The sequence below is a fragment of the Mixophyes fleayi genome, chromosome 3 (assembly GCF_038048845.1).
Source record: "Mixophyes fleayi isolate aMixFle1 chromosome 3, aMixFle1.hap1, whole genome shotgun sequence".
NCBI lineage: Eukaryota > Metazoa > Chordata > Amphibia > Anura > Limnodynastidae > Mixophyes > Mixophyes fleayi.
In genome coordinates, this window is record NC_134404.1 from 140,282,512 (window position 1) to 140,295,983 (window position 13,472).

Sequence of the window (13,472 nt, forward strand, 5' to 3'; positions counted from 1 at the left end):
CAAGGAATATAAGGACAAATATGCCAAGACATGGAAAACATGAGTTTATTAATTGCAACTCCCAAGTCGTGATGTTATGTCCATGTGATCTAAAATATGTTGGCGTGACAGCAGACCTTTCAAGAAACGTCTTCTTGAACATATTGGCAATATTAGGAATTCCAACAAAGATAGGTTAATTTCAAACCACCAACAACAGTGGCAAAACAATTCTCACTCCATCATGGAGATAATCCAAAACTTCTGAAAGCATTTAAATGTAAAAGATCAGTTTGGGCATTAGAAGAGGCAAAATACAATGTGAATTGCTGAAAATTTTATTAACCTATGGTAACCGCACACCCTATTGTCCCTTTAATCTTTGCAAAGTGATTCATATGTCTATCCCAAGCATGTTTAAATTGCTCTATTATTAGCCTTTACCACCTGTGATGGGAGACTATGTCACTTATCCACTACCCTTTCTGTGAAGTAGTTTTTTCTCAAATTTCCTCTGAAACTACTTCCCTCCAGTTTCAGTGCATGTCCTCGTATTCTAATATTTCTCTTCCTTTGAAGAATGTTTCCCTCCTTTACTTTGTTAAACCCTTGATATATTTGAAAGTTTTAATTATGTCCTCCCCTTTTCCTTTTCTACTCCAAACTATACATATTAAGATCTTTTAGTCTTCCAGTTAAGTTTTGTGGTGTAGGCCATGGTAAAAATATATTTCTAATGAAAAGTTTTACCCCTTATGGTCTGAAGCATAATAACAGTTATCACACAGTCACCATTAGGAATGTAGTAGAGAATGGTCATTCTTAATCATTCTCTCTGTAGAGTGAACTTACTATACAGTCTACTGGAACAATATCAAGAGAACAATGTTCAATTTCATTTTTTTTAGAATAAGTCTCTAACTTATGAACTGGGACCATGGTTAACTCTACAATACCCTATGAATGTTTAAGGATTTTAGACAGACTATGAAAGTTCAATACCTTAGGCCAGGATGAATTAAATATGAATCCCCCAATGTACTTCCTTTGTTATAAACATAGCCAAATTAGCTTTCATTATTACAACTATAATTCCCTAATCAGGATTGAACACAATTATATGAATATATAAAATAAGTAAAGAGAATATTTAGCCATTGGATTCAACAATATTTCAAAGCTATATAAATTTAAATATAATACATTTTTCTGACAAACTAGTTTGTATATATATATTATAAACTATACTCGTTACAGAATTGTTTCCTTATATATATATATATATATATATATATGTTTCATGAAACACTTTTATATTACATTGGTTACAGACTGATATAATTCAGAGGCTCAATAACATATTTTGGACCAGGACACATACTACGTCTTGATATGATTATTATTAATAGTAACACTACGTTCATTTTAATTGAGATAAGTCTGTTATAGATCATTTTCTTTTTGCAAAAATATTCCAACTAATATGGTGTATTCTTAAATTGAAGATGGATATCAATCTATTACATTATGGCAACGCTGTACTAACTAGTAATGACTGAGACTTTGAATCAATAGTTAAATAAGAATGTTTTATTACCTATAGAACCAATTTGTTCCAAATATAATTATTGATAATTAGATATGCACTTTGTTTTAATTTTAATTTATAGCACCCTGACAATTTTGAAGCACCCTTAAGTTCACAAATAGGTATTATCACATATAATAAAAGTAGTGTATAATAGATTGTACAGAAAAGTTTGATTAAATAATTACAACACACTACACTAATCAATATAATCACTTTAATGTAGCTACCAAGAAATAATATTTTTTTATTATATAACAAACAATACATCACAACCAAGACATGCATTGATAATCAATGTAATAGTTTAATCACAATCAAAATGCCATAACATTAATTACATTTGAGCATCTAGTGTTATTTATGATAATCCATAGTGATATACAACAATCAGCCAAAATATTAAAACCACTGACAAGCGGGGGCGGGCTGGGCCGGGGGGCAGGGGGGCATAGGCCTCCCGGGCCGCTCACAATCACGGCTGTTAGGGCCGGCCGCCCCCCCCGGAAGTAATATAAATGTGATGTGGCTGCCTGCCTGACGTCCTTCAGCCCGCGCCTGCTGACAAGTGAAGTGAATAACATTGATTATCTCTTTACAATGGCATCTGTCAAGGGATGGGATATATTAGGCAGAAAATGAACAGTTTGTTATTGAAGCTGATGAGCTGGAAGCAGGAAAAATTGGCAAGAATAAGGTTTGATTGGTGGTCAGAGCATCTCTAAAACAGCAGGTCTTGTGGGGTGTTCATGGTATGCAGTGGTTAGTATCTACCAAAAGTGAAGTAAAGACTGGTGGACCGGCGACAAGGTCATGGGCGCCAAGGCTCATTGATGTGCGTGGGGTGCGAAGGCTAGCCCGTCTGTTCCAATCCCACAGAGGTACTACTGTAGCGCAAATTGCTGAAAAATAACTACTGGCTATGATAGAAAGTTTTTGGAACACACAGTGCATCACAGCTTGCTACATATGGAGCTGCGTAGCCGCAGAATGATCAGTGTGCTTATGCTGTTCCCTGTCCACCGCTGAATGCACCTACAATGGGCACGTGAGTGCTAGAACTGGACCATGGAGTAATGGAAGAAGGTAGCCTGGTCTGATGAATCACATTTTCTTTTACACCATGTAGACGGCCGAGTGCGTGTGCGTCATTTACCTGGGGAAGAGATGGCACCAGGATGCACTATGAGAAGAAAGCAAGTCAACAAAGGCAGTGTGATGCCTGGGCAATGTTCTGCTGGAAAACCTTGAGTCCTGGCAGTCATGTGGATGTTACTTTGACACATACCACCTATCTAAACATTGTTGCAGACCAAGTACACCCCTCCATGGCAGTGGCTTCTTTAAGCAGGATAATGTGCCCCGCCACACTGCAAAAATTGTTGAAGAACATGACAAAGAGTTCAAGGTGTGGACTTGGCCTTCAACTTCCTTAAAGCTAAATCTGATCGAGCATCGATGGGATGTGTTCGAAAAACAAGTCAGAGGCATGGAAGCCCCTCCTCGCAACTTACAGTACTTAAAGGATCTGCTGTTAACATCTTGGTGGCAGATACTACAAGACACCTTCAGAGGTCCTGTGGATTCCATGCCTTGACTGGTCACATATATTGTGAGAATTGGCAGCACAAGGGGAACCTACACAATATTAGGCAGGTGGTTTTACTGTTTATAATATAATGTACATTTGAAAATAAATAGACATTAATATGCAATACTAAATCTGTATATATAGTTATTTATCATATTTTATCTGAATAGTGTGTATGTTAGGGAATTTAGACTGTAAGCTCCAATTGGGTAGGGACTAATGTGAATGAGTTCTCTGTACAGCACTGCGGAATCAGTGGCGCTATACAAATAAATGGTGATGATGATGATGATGATGATGATGATGATGAATAACAGTTACCTATAATATTCTATAACGGAAATTAACAGGTCTGGCAAACATCAGATTTTTCTAAAACCTATAAGATCCTAATATGTAACATTTCAGCATATTCTCACAATATATTTGTCACGGACACATTTGAACTGCGTCCTACCTGCTGGTATTGACGCTGCTAGTCAATACCAGCAGGTAGGCTAGTCTAGGAGGCGCTGAGTCTAAATGCGCCTCTGGTCTTCGACAAGGACCCCCGCAAGGGAGTTTGGAGTTTGCTGCAGAAACGTGCAGGCCCTCCCAGGTAGCCACAAGCAAAGTAGGAGATGAACTGGCGTGGCCGTACAATCCGGGATTAGAACCGTGCAGGCATATAAGGTACCAAGGGAACAGGCAGTAGCAGAGTCAGGAAGTCAGAGGTCAAGCCAGGATCTCCAAATAATCCAGGATCAGGGTCAGTAAAGCCAAGTCAGTAACCAAGGAGACAATCAGGATGCTAGGAATCAGACTGAGTTGCTGGAGCATAAGGGGACCTTGATACTCTGGCACCCTAATGGTGTCAGAGAGTGCCTTAAATAATAAATGTTGCTCACTGATTTGTGACAGTGGGATCGGTGGTCAGGATCAGCTGACTGCCAACAGGAAGAAGTAAAAGAGTGTCCCGTTGCCTAGCAGCGGCAATGCAAGACATATGCGCATACACCGGACGCCACCGGGACTGAGAGAGAAGAAGCGTCCGATTGCCGGCAGAGTAAGGCGTCCATCCCAGGTACTTCATGTATTTGCAGGGACAGCGCCTGACAATATAGACCTCTATAAACACACACTTCTCTTTCTTTTTATACATCAATGAATTGTAGAAATACAACACGATGCAGACCCCTTAGCAATAAATTAAATGCAGTTATGCCAATTAATGTAGAATAGGGGCATGACCAAACCACCTGCCGCTTTCTGGAGAGACAAAAATCATCTGTGTCAACACAACCATGGATGGAACACCGCAATTGGTTACTACGCTGTGATTATCAGTTATTAAGAGGGACTGGCCAGAAAACTATAAATAACCAATTCGAGCTACCACTCGGCTTGCCTTAGTAATGCCAATATTGCAAAATGCTTGTCAGAATTTTGCATTATCATTTGAGTGGCTAAATAATGATTACCATCAATGTTTGTATGAATGTCCCCCCAGATAACACTTAGATCTGCAGTTTTGGCAAGAATCTGCCAACAATACACGGTGTGAATGTGTGATGAATGGTTGTGGATAACAGCGCATCTGACTGGTGTTGCAGACTCACAGCTGCACCACTTAATAGCCAATTCAATATATACTTTATAAAGGCACTGAATAGCGGTTTGAATTTATATTCTCCAGACAGGTCACACAATAGTGACTTGTTAATGGTAGTCTAGCAGTTTTCTGTGCTGCACATCCCCAGCTGTTTCATTGAATAGCTAGAAATATACACATTTTTGAGACAGGTCATACAATGAGTGACTTGTGAGTGGCAACTTGATATATTTGTGCTGCCTAATACTCTTTGAGGCTGATTCATTAAGGAAAATAAAGCAAAAAAAAACAAATACATTTTCTCCTGGACAAACCATGCTACAATGCAAGGGGTGCAAATTAGTTTATCATTTTGACATAAGTTAAATACTGTCTGTTTTTTCATGTAGCACATAAATACTTGATAGCTTTATTTTTACACTGAAATTTGAGGTTGATCTAGAACATGCACTACCTCAATTAGAAATCTGTCCCCACATTTTAAATTTACCTCTCCCTTCAATACAACATGGTTTTGCCTAAGTGAAAAGGTTCTCCTTTTTTTGCTTTATTTTCCTTAATAACTTTCCTTGTGTATTATTTAATTACTAGGTAATGTACACCGCTTGAGACAGGCAATTGAATCTGTTATAAAGATCAGTGAACTAGCTTTTATAGAATGGTATCCTAACATTAACATGATATTAGTGATTTATCAATAACTATTTCATCATCCATCAATATATATTAATTGACTAACAATTAATCCCTATTGGGATGTAAGAGAGGATATAATAATCTATCCTTTCTGGGGAGATAAATTACTATCAGATGATAGTGTTCATTTATTACCAATCAGTTACAAACTGCAACAAATATTGAGCCATAATATATATATTTTTGAATTAAGTAGTGATAGTGCAGTAGTATACTGCTCTTTTACTTATGTTTGCACGATTAATGCACAATACACTTTTATATTTTTTTTTACATGTTTTTAACATTTCGCTATAATACACGCAATCAGGAGGGTGATTTATTTTTATTGAATTGCTTATAAAGTCTTTGCAAACAATTCACTCACGCTCTACATTCGAGAGTGCCCCTTTAAGAAACATATCTTTCTCTTTCTTTCTCTATACATATGTTCTGTATTTGTGCCAGCGAGTCATCAAGGCAGCTTGTTATGCACAATAAGCAATTTTAGTGCAGCAATTCATCTATCCTGCATATAGTCCTGAGAGGAACAGTGTCTACTGAACTAAATATTTAAAACATTCCAATCAGGGGCATAATACTCAATTGCAGCTCTGAAAGCCCAAACGTGGCTTCTTTCGTCATGCCCCAGAATAGCAGGTGGACCAATATTGACAAATCCCCCCACCCACACACAGACCACCGGGTCCCAGCCATATGGGTTGTGTTCATGGTAGTTCCACCACTGATTCCAGCTACTTCTGTAAATATCTTCCTCTGTTAATTTCCACTTTCCATGTATAAATGTTTTACGTGTTATATTCTGTATGTATTTTATGTTTAAACATATTGTAATACTATGTTATTGTTTTATTAAGACTAGTCATTTTTATTTTTAAGCTTAGAAGCATGCAAATGATAGAAAATTGACTGACTCAGCAGCATTCTAATAGTGTAAAAAGAAATTCAACCTCTGCTGTTCGTAGAGGATAATAAAGGTAACTACAACATTTCATTTAACACACAACCATCTAAACAAAGTGTCATTTTATCTGGGTATGACAGGTCCACTTTAAAAAATCAATGTGACATTTTGAATCTTCTATTGAAAGCATCTCAAAATACAAAACCATATAATCAACAGCGAATAGTAACATCACAGGAAACAAAGTTAAAAGTAGAGTAGTAGCGGAGACTAAAATATATACCAGGGGGAATTACAGCTGCCTGGGATCCCACCTCTAGACTAAAAAATGAGTAAAACATAAAGCAGAGCTGCAGCACTATAATTTCTAGAAATGCACAAACAACTCTAATTTGTACTCTTTCTCTGAGTAGGAGATATTAATCAAGAAATCACAAAAAGGATAACCCTTGGAGGACCATAAGCAAACATCACAGCCAAAAACCTACAAAAGTTGTTTTGCTTCCCTCATTTTCATTAAGGTGAAAATGCAGTTGCTCAGCTTGGATACAGACCGACCACATAATAAACGCAATATATAATCTTACAGAGATGTGACATTAAACCTGCTTACGCCTTCTCTGATCATAAGCGTTGGATGCTGTTGGGTCTATCCTAGCTGCCAAACCAGCAGTCTGGTGATGAACCAAGAAAGACATATTACTTTTCAATAAGCTGTCTTGTTTATCAATTTCAAATACTATATTTAAGAAAAACAAACAACCTCAGGCAAAAAAAATGTAAAAATATGATATGAAGTTTTCTTTTGAATGTTACCAGGGTAACTGAAATTAATCTACGGGAACGATGGAATTTCTTGATGGGATTGTACATGGTAATTCCATTAAGATCTCAGTGAAATCTAACAAGAGAATGTTTTCTTCTTTTTTGCAGGATTTCCTCATTGAAAGTCTGCAAGAATGCTTTACCTCAAAGGATTATCCTGAGATCAAGGTGGCAGTACCCTGTATATTCCCAGGCTAGGAGAAGTCTTTACTTCACTGTTTTCAAATCTAGACTATCACATGTGTTCATTTTCTACAGCTGTGATGAACTTATTTCACTGCTGTGTGAAAGTAAAGTGGCCTATTGCTCCTATGCCAAGAGCAAAGGCTATACTTGTCATACATAAATACACTGCAAATTCTGAACGATGCAATTTAAGCAAGTATAATACCTGTTATTCTATTTATAACACAATAAAATAAATTATAATATAGCATCAACATCCTCCGAATCTCCCGTAACAATTTCATCATTATATGTTTAATTTTCAGACTTTTAAAATATAAGGGATACTTTTGCAAAATTTTTTTTTTATCGGGATACCGCAAATTAAATTGAATATTAAATTTTAAATAAAATGTTCACTGCTTCCATCAGTGTAAGAGATTAAGCTACATGGACATTGTATTAAAGAGGTTGTATACCTTCTTCTTATAGATGCTGCTTTTGACATCTATTTTCGGCAAGTTTAAAAAAAGGAGTTGAGATTAACTGCCATTGAAGGTGCTATAGAATTAGTGATCAACCAATCATGTGCTCCGTCCTGTGGCAGTGAACGCCCCTTTTTGATCAAACCAGCTGCTGATAGCTGACAAAACATTGTCAGTAAATGAGCACTAGTCGTTTGCAATGGCAGAATTCTGTGTATGAAGTATGCATCACAGCCAAACTCCCATCACATCATACATTGTTTTTTTTAAATTCCTTATCATTCACATTCATTGTATTGTATTGACATTTAAAACTTCATTCATGTTTGTCAGAATATGTGACTATTATCAGTGTAAGATAATTGTGTTCTTCAAAACTGCCATTTACAGGAAGTTCGTAACATTTGGCCAGGGCAATAATAATACATGTTATTACGCTATAAAGCGTTTTTTGTAATATACTAGATAATAAGTAAAATAAAACAATGGAGGTAATTTATCAATTGTGCAAATGGACAGTACCCCAATCTAAATGTCTGGTTGGTTGCTTTGTGTTTCTGAGCATTTGCATTTTGATAGTAAATTCTCCTTAATGTTTTTCTCAGTTGGTAACGTAAGAATTCTTCTTCTCTGGGAGTTATATGACATAACAACTGCCATCTTGTGTACACTGAAGGAAGGAAGAAGGGAATAACCTCACAATGTAATTATATATCTTTAGTAGATCAAAATTTCATAACATCCATAATAACTTACTTGACAGCTTTCAAAATCTAGGCACATATGCACCTGGATAATGGAAAGTTGCCTTTCCGAAAATCAGTGCACTATTTACATTAAGTTTTTATTGATCAGTTATCTCTATTCCCTTCTTCTTCAAAGATTATGAAATCATATCAGACATATTTGTTTTGCGTATTACTCTTTTTAGTACATGGCGTGATATAAAGAATTTGAACCTGACTTTACAGTTCATATATAGAAGTTATAATCTCTCTATATAAATGGCACTAGCAATGTCTACTTCTGCAACTGTTCCAACTGTACATTGATACGTCATAATGTATATAATCCAAGTCAAATGGTACATCCTTTTAAATAGTAATTTTACGGGGTTTCTGTGGCTGTCAGGTTTCCTGAAAACGCCAAAGCTAGTGATGATAGTTAAAAAAACATATATATTCCTTATAAAAATGAACTTTACAATATATATTATATTTATTTTTGGCCAATAAATACAATTTATATTTTTTTATTTTAAAATTGCAAAAATCAAAAATGGTTGTAGATGTCACTGGGTCTTTATATTAATTGGGTGGTCATAGAGATAATTGTGCAGATATTGATTGGCAGGCAATTCCCATCTTCTCATCGGCATTCAGCATATTGAGAAAACTGTCCTTAGAGCAAGATCTCCTGTTCCTGTAGTGATAACACTTCTCCTCACTTCTTCCATTCTCTTTTAATTAGACCATATTTTACCATCATGTTCCTTTGATAAAACAGTGTGTGCTATAATTGGAAGTATTGCTCTTTACTGTGATTTGCAGTACCAACTCCATGTGTCCTCTTCTTCCAGATGAGTGAAACAGAAATTAATGGGCAATATGAGTCAGTGTGTGAGTCAGTTTTCAGTGAGGTTGACTCTCATGCAATGGATGCTTTAGACCTCCCGGGATGTTTCCGGACTAGGAGCCACAGTTATTTGAGAGCGATTCAGGCTGGCTATTCCCAGGATGATGATTGTGTTCCTCTAATGACATCTTCCAATGCCACTTCCACAACCAGGTCAACAACAGGTAAAGAGTGTGACATATTAACATATTACTATATTTATCACCTGAAGCATACTTTATATATGCCAAGTTATAGAGCAGTGGCTATCAATGATTGTAAGATAAGTAGGCCACGTTCACTGGTTGTGTTGAGACTAGTTAGTTATGTTCTTCCCTATGAAGGTATAGTGCGGTATATTCACTAACAATCAGGGATTCTGGAAACTTTGAGGAAGCACATTCAATCCTGTCTTTGTGCAGTTTACCGAACTTTGTGGAGATCACTGAAAACTGTTATTCCACTGTGAGTTGCAATCTGTACACAAAATGTGTATCAGTACTAAGAAATATGTTCAAAGCTAAGTCATGGGTTTTGATGTTGATTCTGAAATTAAGATGTTCTCTTATGTCGCAAAGAAAGGGACATTGGTACCAATTCAAATCTAACTCCTCTTTCTTGCCAGTAAGCCTTGGGGTTTTCAATGCTATTAAATTCATGTTTATTAAGAAGTGAGGTTCAGAGAATGTATACATATCTGACATGTTACATCAGAGATTAAAATTGTCATCTTCATTTTTTACAATTTTTGTGGGTACAGGATCAGCTTCAGATAAAGAAAGGTTTATATAAGCATTCATTTAATCCGTGGGACCAGGTAATCCAGCATTGGGCTTGTTTCAGCAGAAACAGGGATGTTATTTACAAGTGATGTTAAACTTTACTATATAAACTTTAGTAAATAATATCTATATAAACAATGAGTTGTGATGATAAATCAGAATCTGTAAATGATTATAAATTAAAAGGAGATCCATGACCTGTATAAAAGCACTTGACCGAGTACTTTATTCCTTTTTATGGTCAGGGAACTCCTTGCTGACTTGTAATATCCATATAGTTTACAGAAGGATGAACATTCACAAATTTATAAAGCCCTGTATTTAATATCTGCAGAAACAGTAAGCTCGATGTCATAATTTCAGTGTTTTTTAGGAAAAGTTTTGTGTTATAAAAAATACTGCACCCGCTACCATAGGATTTCAGTGAAATGTGTAACACAGAACTGTTCAGTGACTCCTAATATCCATAAAATTTCCTCTAGGGAGGGCATTATACTATATTATATTATTATTATTATTATTATTATTAGTAGTATTATTGTTATTATTATTATTATAATAAATAAGTCAATTATCTGTTTACATGGATATTACCTCCCATCTGCTTTAAATGTTTAGTACATCCCTCTATGTAAGTCAGCAAGAGTTAATAAAGCATCAAAAGGAGGATATTGAGAAGAGTGGGTTCTACATCATAATTTGTAAGTTTGAGGTGTGTGTGACTCCTTGTTTAGACAAACAGCCCTCCTCCTGGCCTTCTGGGGTGTAAGGACTGTCAGAGCCGGATTAAGACGTGGATCAGAGCGCTTCTCTGATCTGCCCCTGCAAAAATGTATTTTTTAGACAAACTGGATACACACCAATCAGCCATAACATTAAAACCACTAACAAGTGAAGTGAATAACATTGATTATCTCATTACAATAGCAGTTAATGCTGGCTATGATAGAAAGGTGTCAGAACACACAGAGCTTTGCAGCTTGCTGAGTATGGGGCTGCATAGCTGCAGACTGCTTATTGTGACTACTGCTGACCCGGGTCCACCGATGAAAGCCCTTACAATGGGCACATGTGCGCCAGAACTGGACCATGAATCAGTTGAAGAAGGTGGCCTGGTCTGATGAATCACAAATTTTTTTGCTGCTGGGAAACCTTGGGTCCTGATATTCATGTGGATGTTGCTTTGACACGTACATCCTACTATCTAAACATTGTTGTATACCAAGTACACACCTTCATGGCAACAGTATTACCTGATGGCAGTGACCTCTTTCAGCAGGATAATGCCCCCTGCCACACTGCAAAAAATTGTTCAGGAATGGTTTGAGAAGCATGACAAAGAGTTCAAGGTTGACCAAATTCGTCAGATATCAATGCATTCAAGCATCTGTGGGATTTGCTGGAAAAACAAGTCAGAGCCATGGAGGCCTCACCTAACAACTTACAAGACTTAAAGGATCTGCTGCTAAGGTCTTGGTGTCAGATACCACAGGACACCTCCAGAAGTCTTGTGGAGTCCAGGAGTCCATGCCTTGATAGTTCAGAGCTGTTATGGTGGCACAAGGGGGACCTACACAATATTAGGCAGGTGGTTTTAATGTTGCATCTGATCAGTGTATGTATGTGGTGCCCACTTGACAACATGGTCCTCTGAAAAGTACTGTAACATCTATTGCTGCCTCTTTATGCTGGATTAAAGTTTGACATGGATAGCTTACCTAGTGTGGTCACACATACCTGGTCGAACTATATATATATTTATATATATATATATATATATATATATATATATATATATACAAAAAGAGAAAGGGGCGCCAACATAGTGCATTAAATGTATAACATCTTTGGGATAATCCACAAATGTGCAATTCCCGTACCAGAAATTCAAATTCAAATAGCCTTGAATAAGTGCTCATAGACCTTCACATGAATGTGGTCTGTAACGGACCGCTATAATGTAACGTCCTGACTCCAGCAGGGTCTTCTCCCAGAATAATAGCACCACTTCGAATTGGCTAAAACTCAAAAAGAAGCCAATATAGTGTAATACCATCACAACAAGTGAAATGTAATAGAAAATTTTAATACAAAAAGAGACAATGTAGCCTCAGCTGCAGCTTAAGTATAATATGCTCGTACATAAAACACAATATAAAACAGCTTATCTGTCCAGTCTCTCGTGCAAAGATGAAACAGCATGCAGGGCAAAGTTAGCCAGTGAACCCACACTGATGCACCAGTCCAGAACAGCGTGCAAAGCGAATCCCCAACGCGTTTCGTCCTTTCAATAAAGACTTTCTCAAGGGGTATATATATATATATATATATATTGTGGCAAGAGCCCGCTACTGCAGAAGCACACGCGGACAGCTTCTTCCTTTTTATGTGGCTTTATTGTCAGGATGATAAATGTTTTGACACCGTATACTTTCACAGCAATTATGGAGACCCTAAACGCTTGCTATACATAGACCAGCTCTCTCTCAAGACCAGCCAGCTACCCCAGTGAACAAATGGCACAAACAATCTTTTATACATGTTACTCCTCCCCCAGCCTTAGCTTGATGGACAGGTGACACACCCACCTTCTCTTTAAGAGAAAACGCCCATCACTGGCTCTGTTTCAACTAACAGACACACCCTGTCTGTTTGCTGAGAGGAAGCAGCTTTTAAATCATGTAAGTTAACCAACTTTAAACTACACATAAGTCTTTACTTGGTTTACCCTGAATCTAGGTGCATAACTGCGCCAATGTCTTACTCTGCTTGTATGTTTGCTTTTCATATTGTCAGATAAATGCCTCACTTTGTCACATATCCCTCCCCCTAGCGTCTCCAAGTAGGGGGACACGGACTTCGCGAGGAACGCATATTTTTGGGGCAATGCATCTGCATTCTTGTGCAGAATCCCAGGTCTATGTTCTACTGAGAACTTGAAAGGTTGTAGTGCCAAGAACCAGCGGGTTACCTTGGCATTTACCTCCCAGTTGCTCTGCATCCATCTCAATGGTGCATGGTCTGTTATTAAGGTGAACTCTCTGCCTAGGAGATAATAGCGCAGAGCTTCTGTAGCCCATTTTATGGCGAGACATTCTTTCTCCACAGTGGCATATTTTTGTTCCCTTGGAAGCAACTTACGACTTAGGTACAGGACAGGATTTTCTACTCCATTCTTCTCCTGTGACAAGACTGCACCCAAGTCAACACCAGAAGCATCAGTTTGGAGGAAGAACCTCCGGGTAAAATCCG

At 37.3% G+C, this 13,472-nt stretch overlaps 1 protein-coding gene across 4 annotated transcripts in view; it reads left to right on the forward strand.

Annotated features, from left to right (window-relative positions):
* Positions 1-13,472, forward strand: part of DLGAP2 (DLG associated protein 2) — a 953,423-nt gene that overhangs the window by 836,958 nt on the left and 102,993 nt on the right. For all 4 annotated transcript variants that reach the window (XM_075202469.1, XM_075202471.1, XM_075202468.1 and 1 more), the window contains 2 exons: positions 7,283-7,342; positions 9,404-9,623. In XM_075202469.1, the coding sequence (XP_075058570.1) occupies positions 7,283-7,342; positions 9,404-9,623 (280 nt within the window). The remainder of the gene's footprint in view (positions 1-7,282; positions 7,343-9,403; positions 9,624-13,472) is intronic.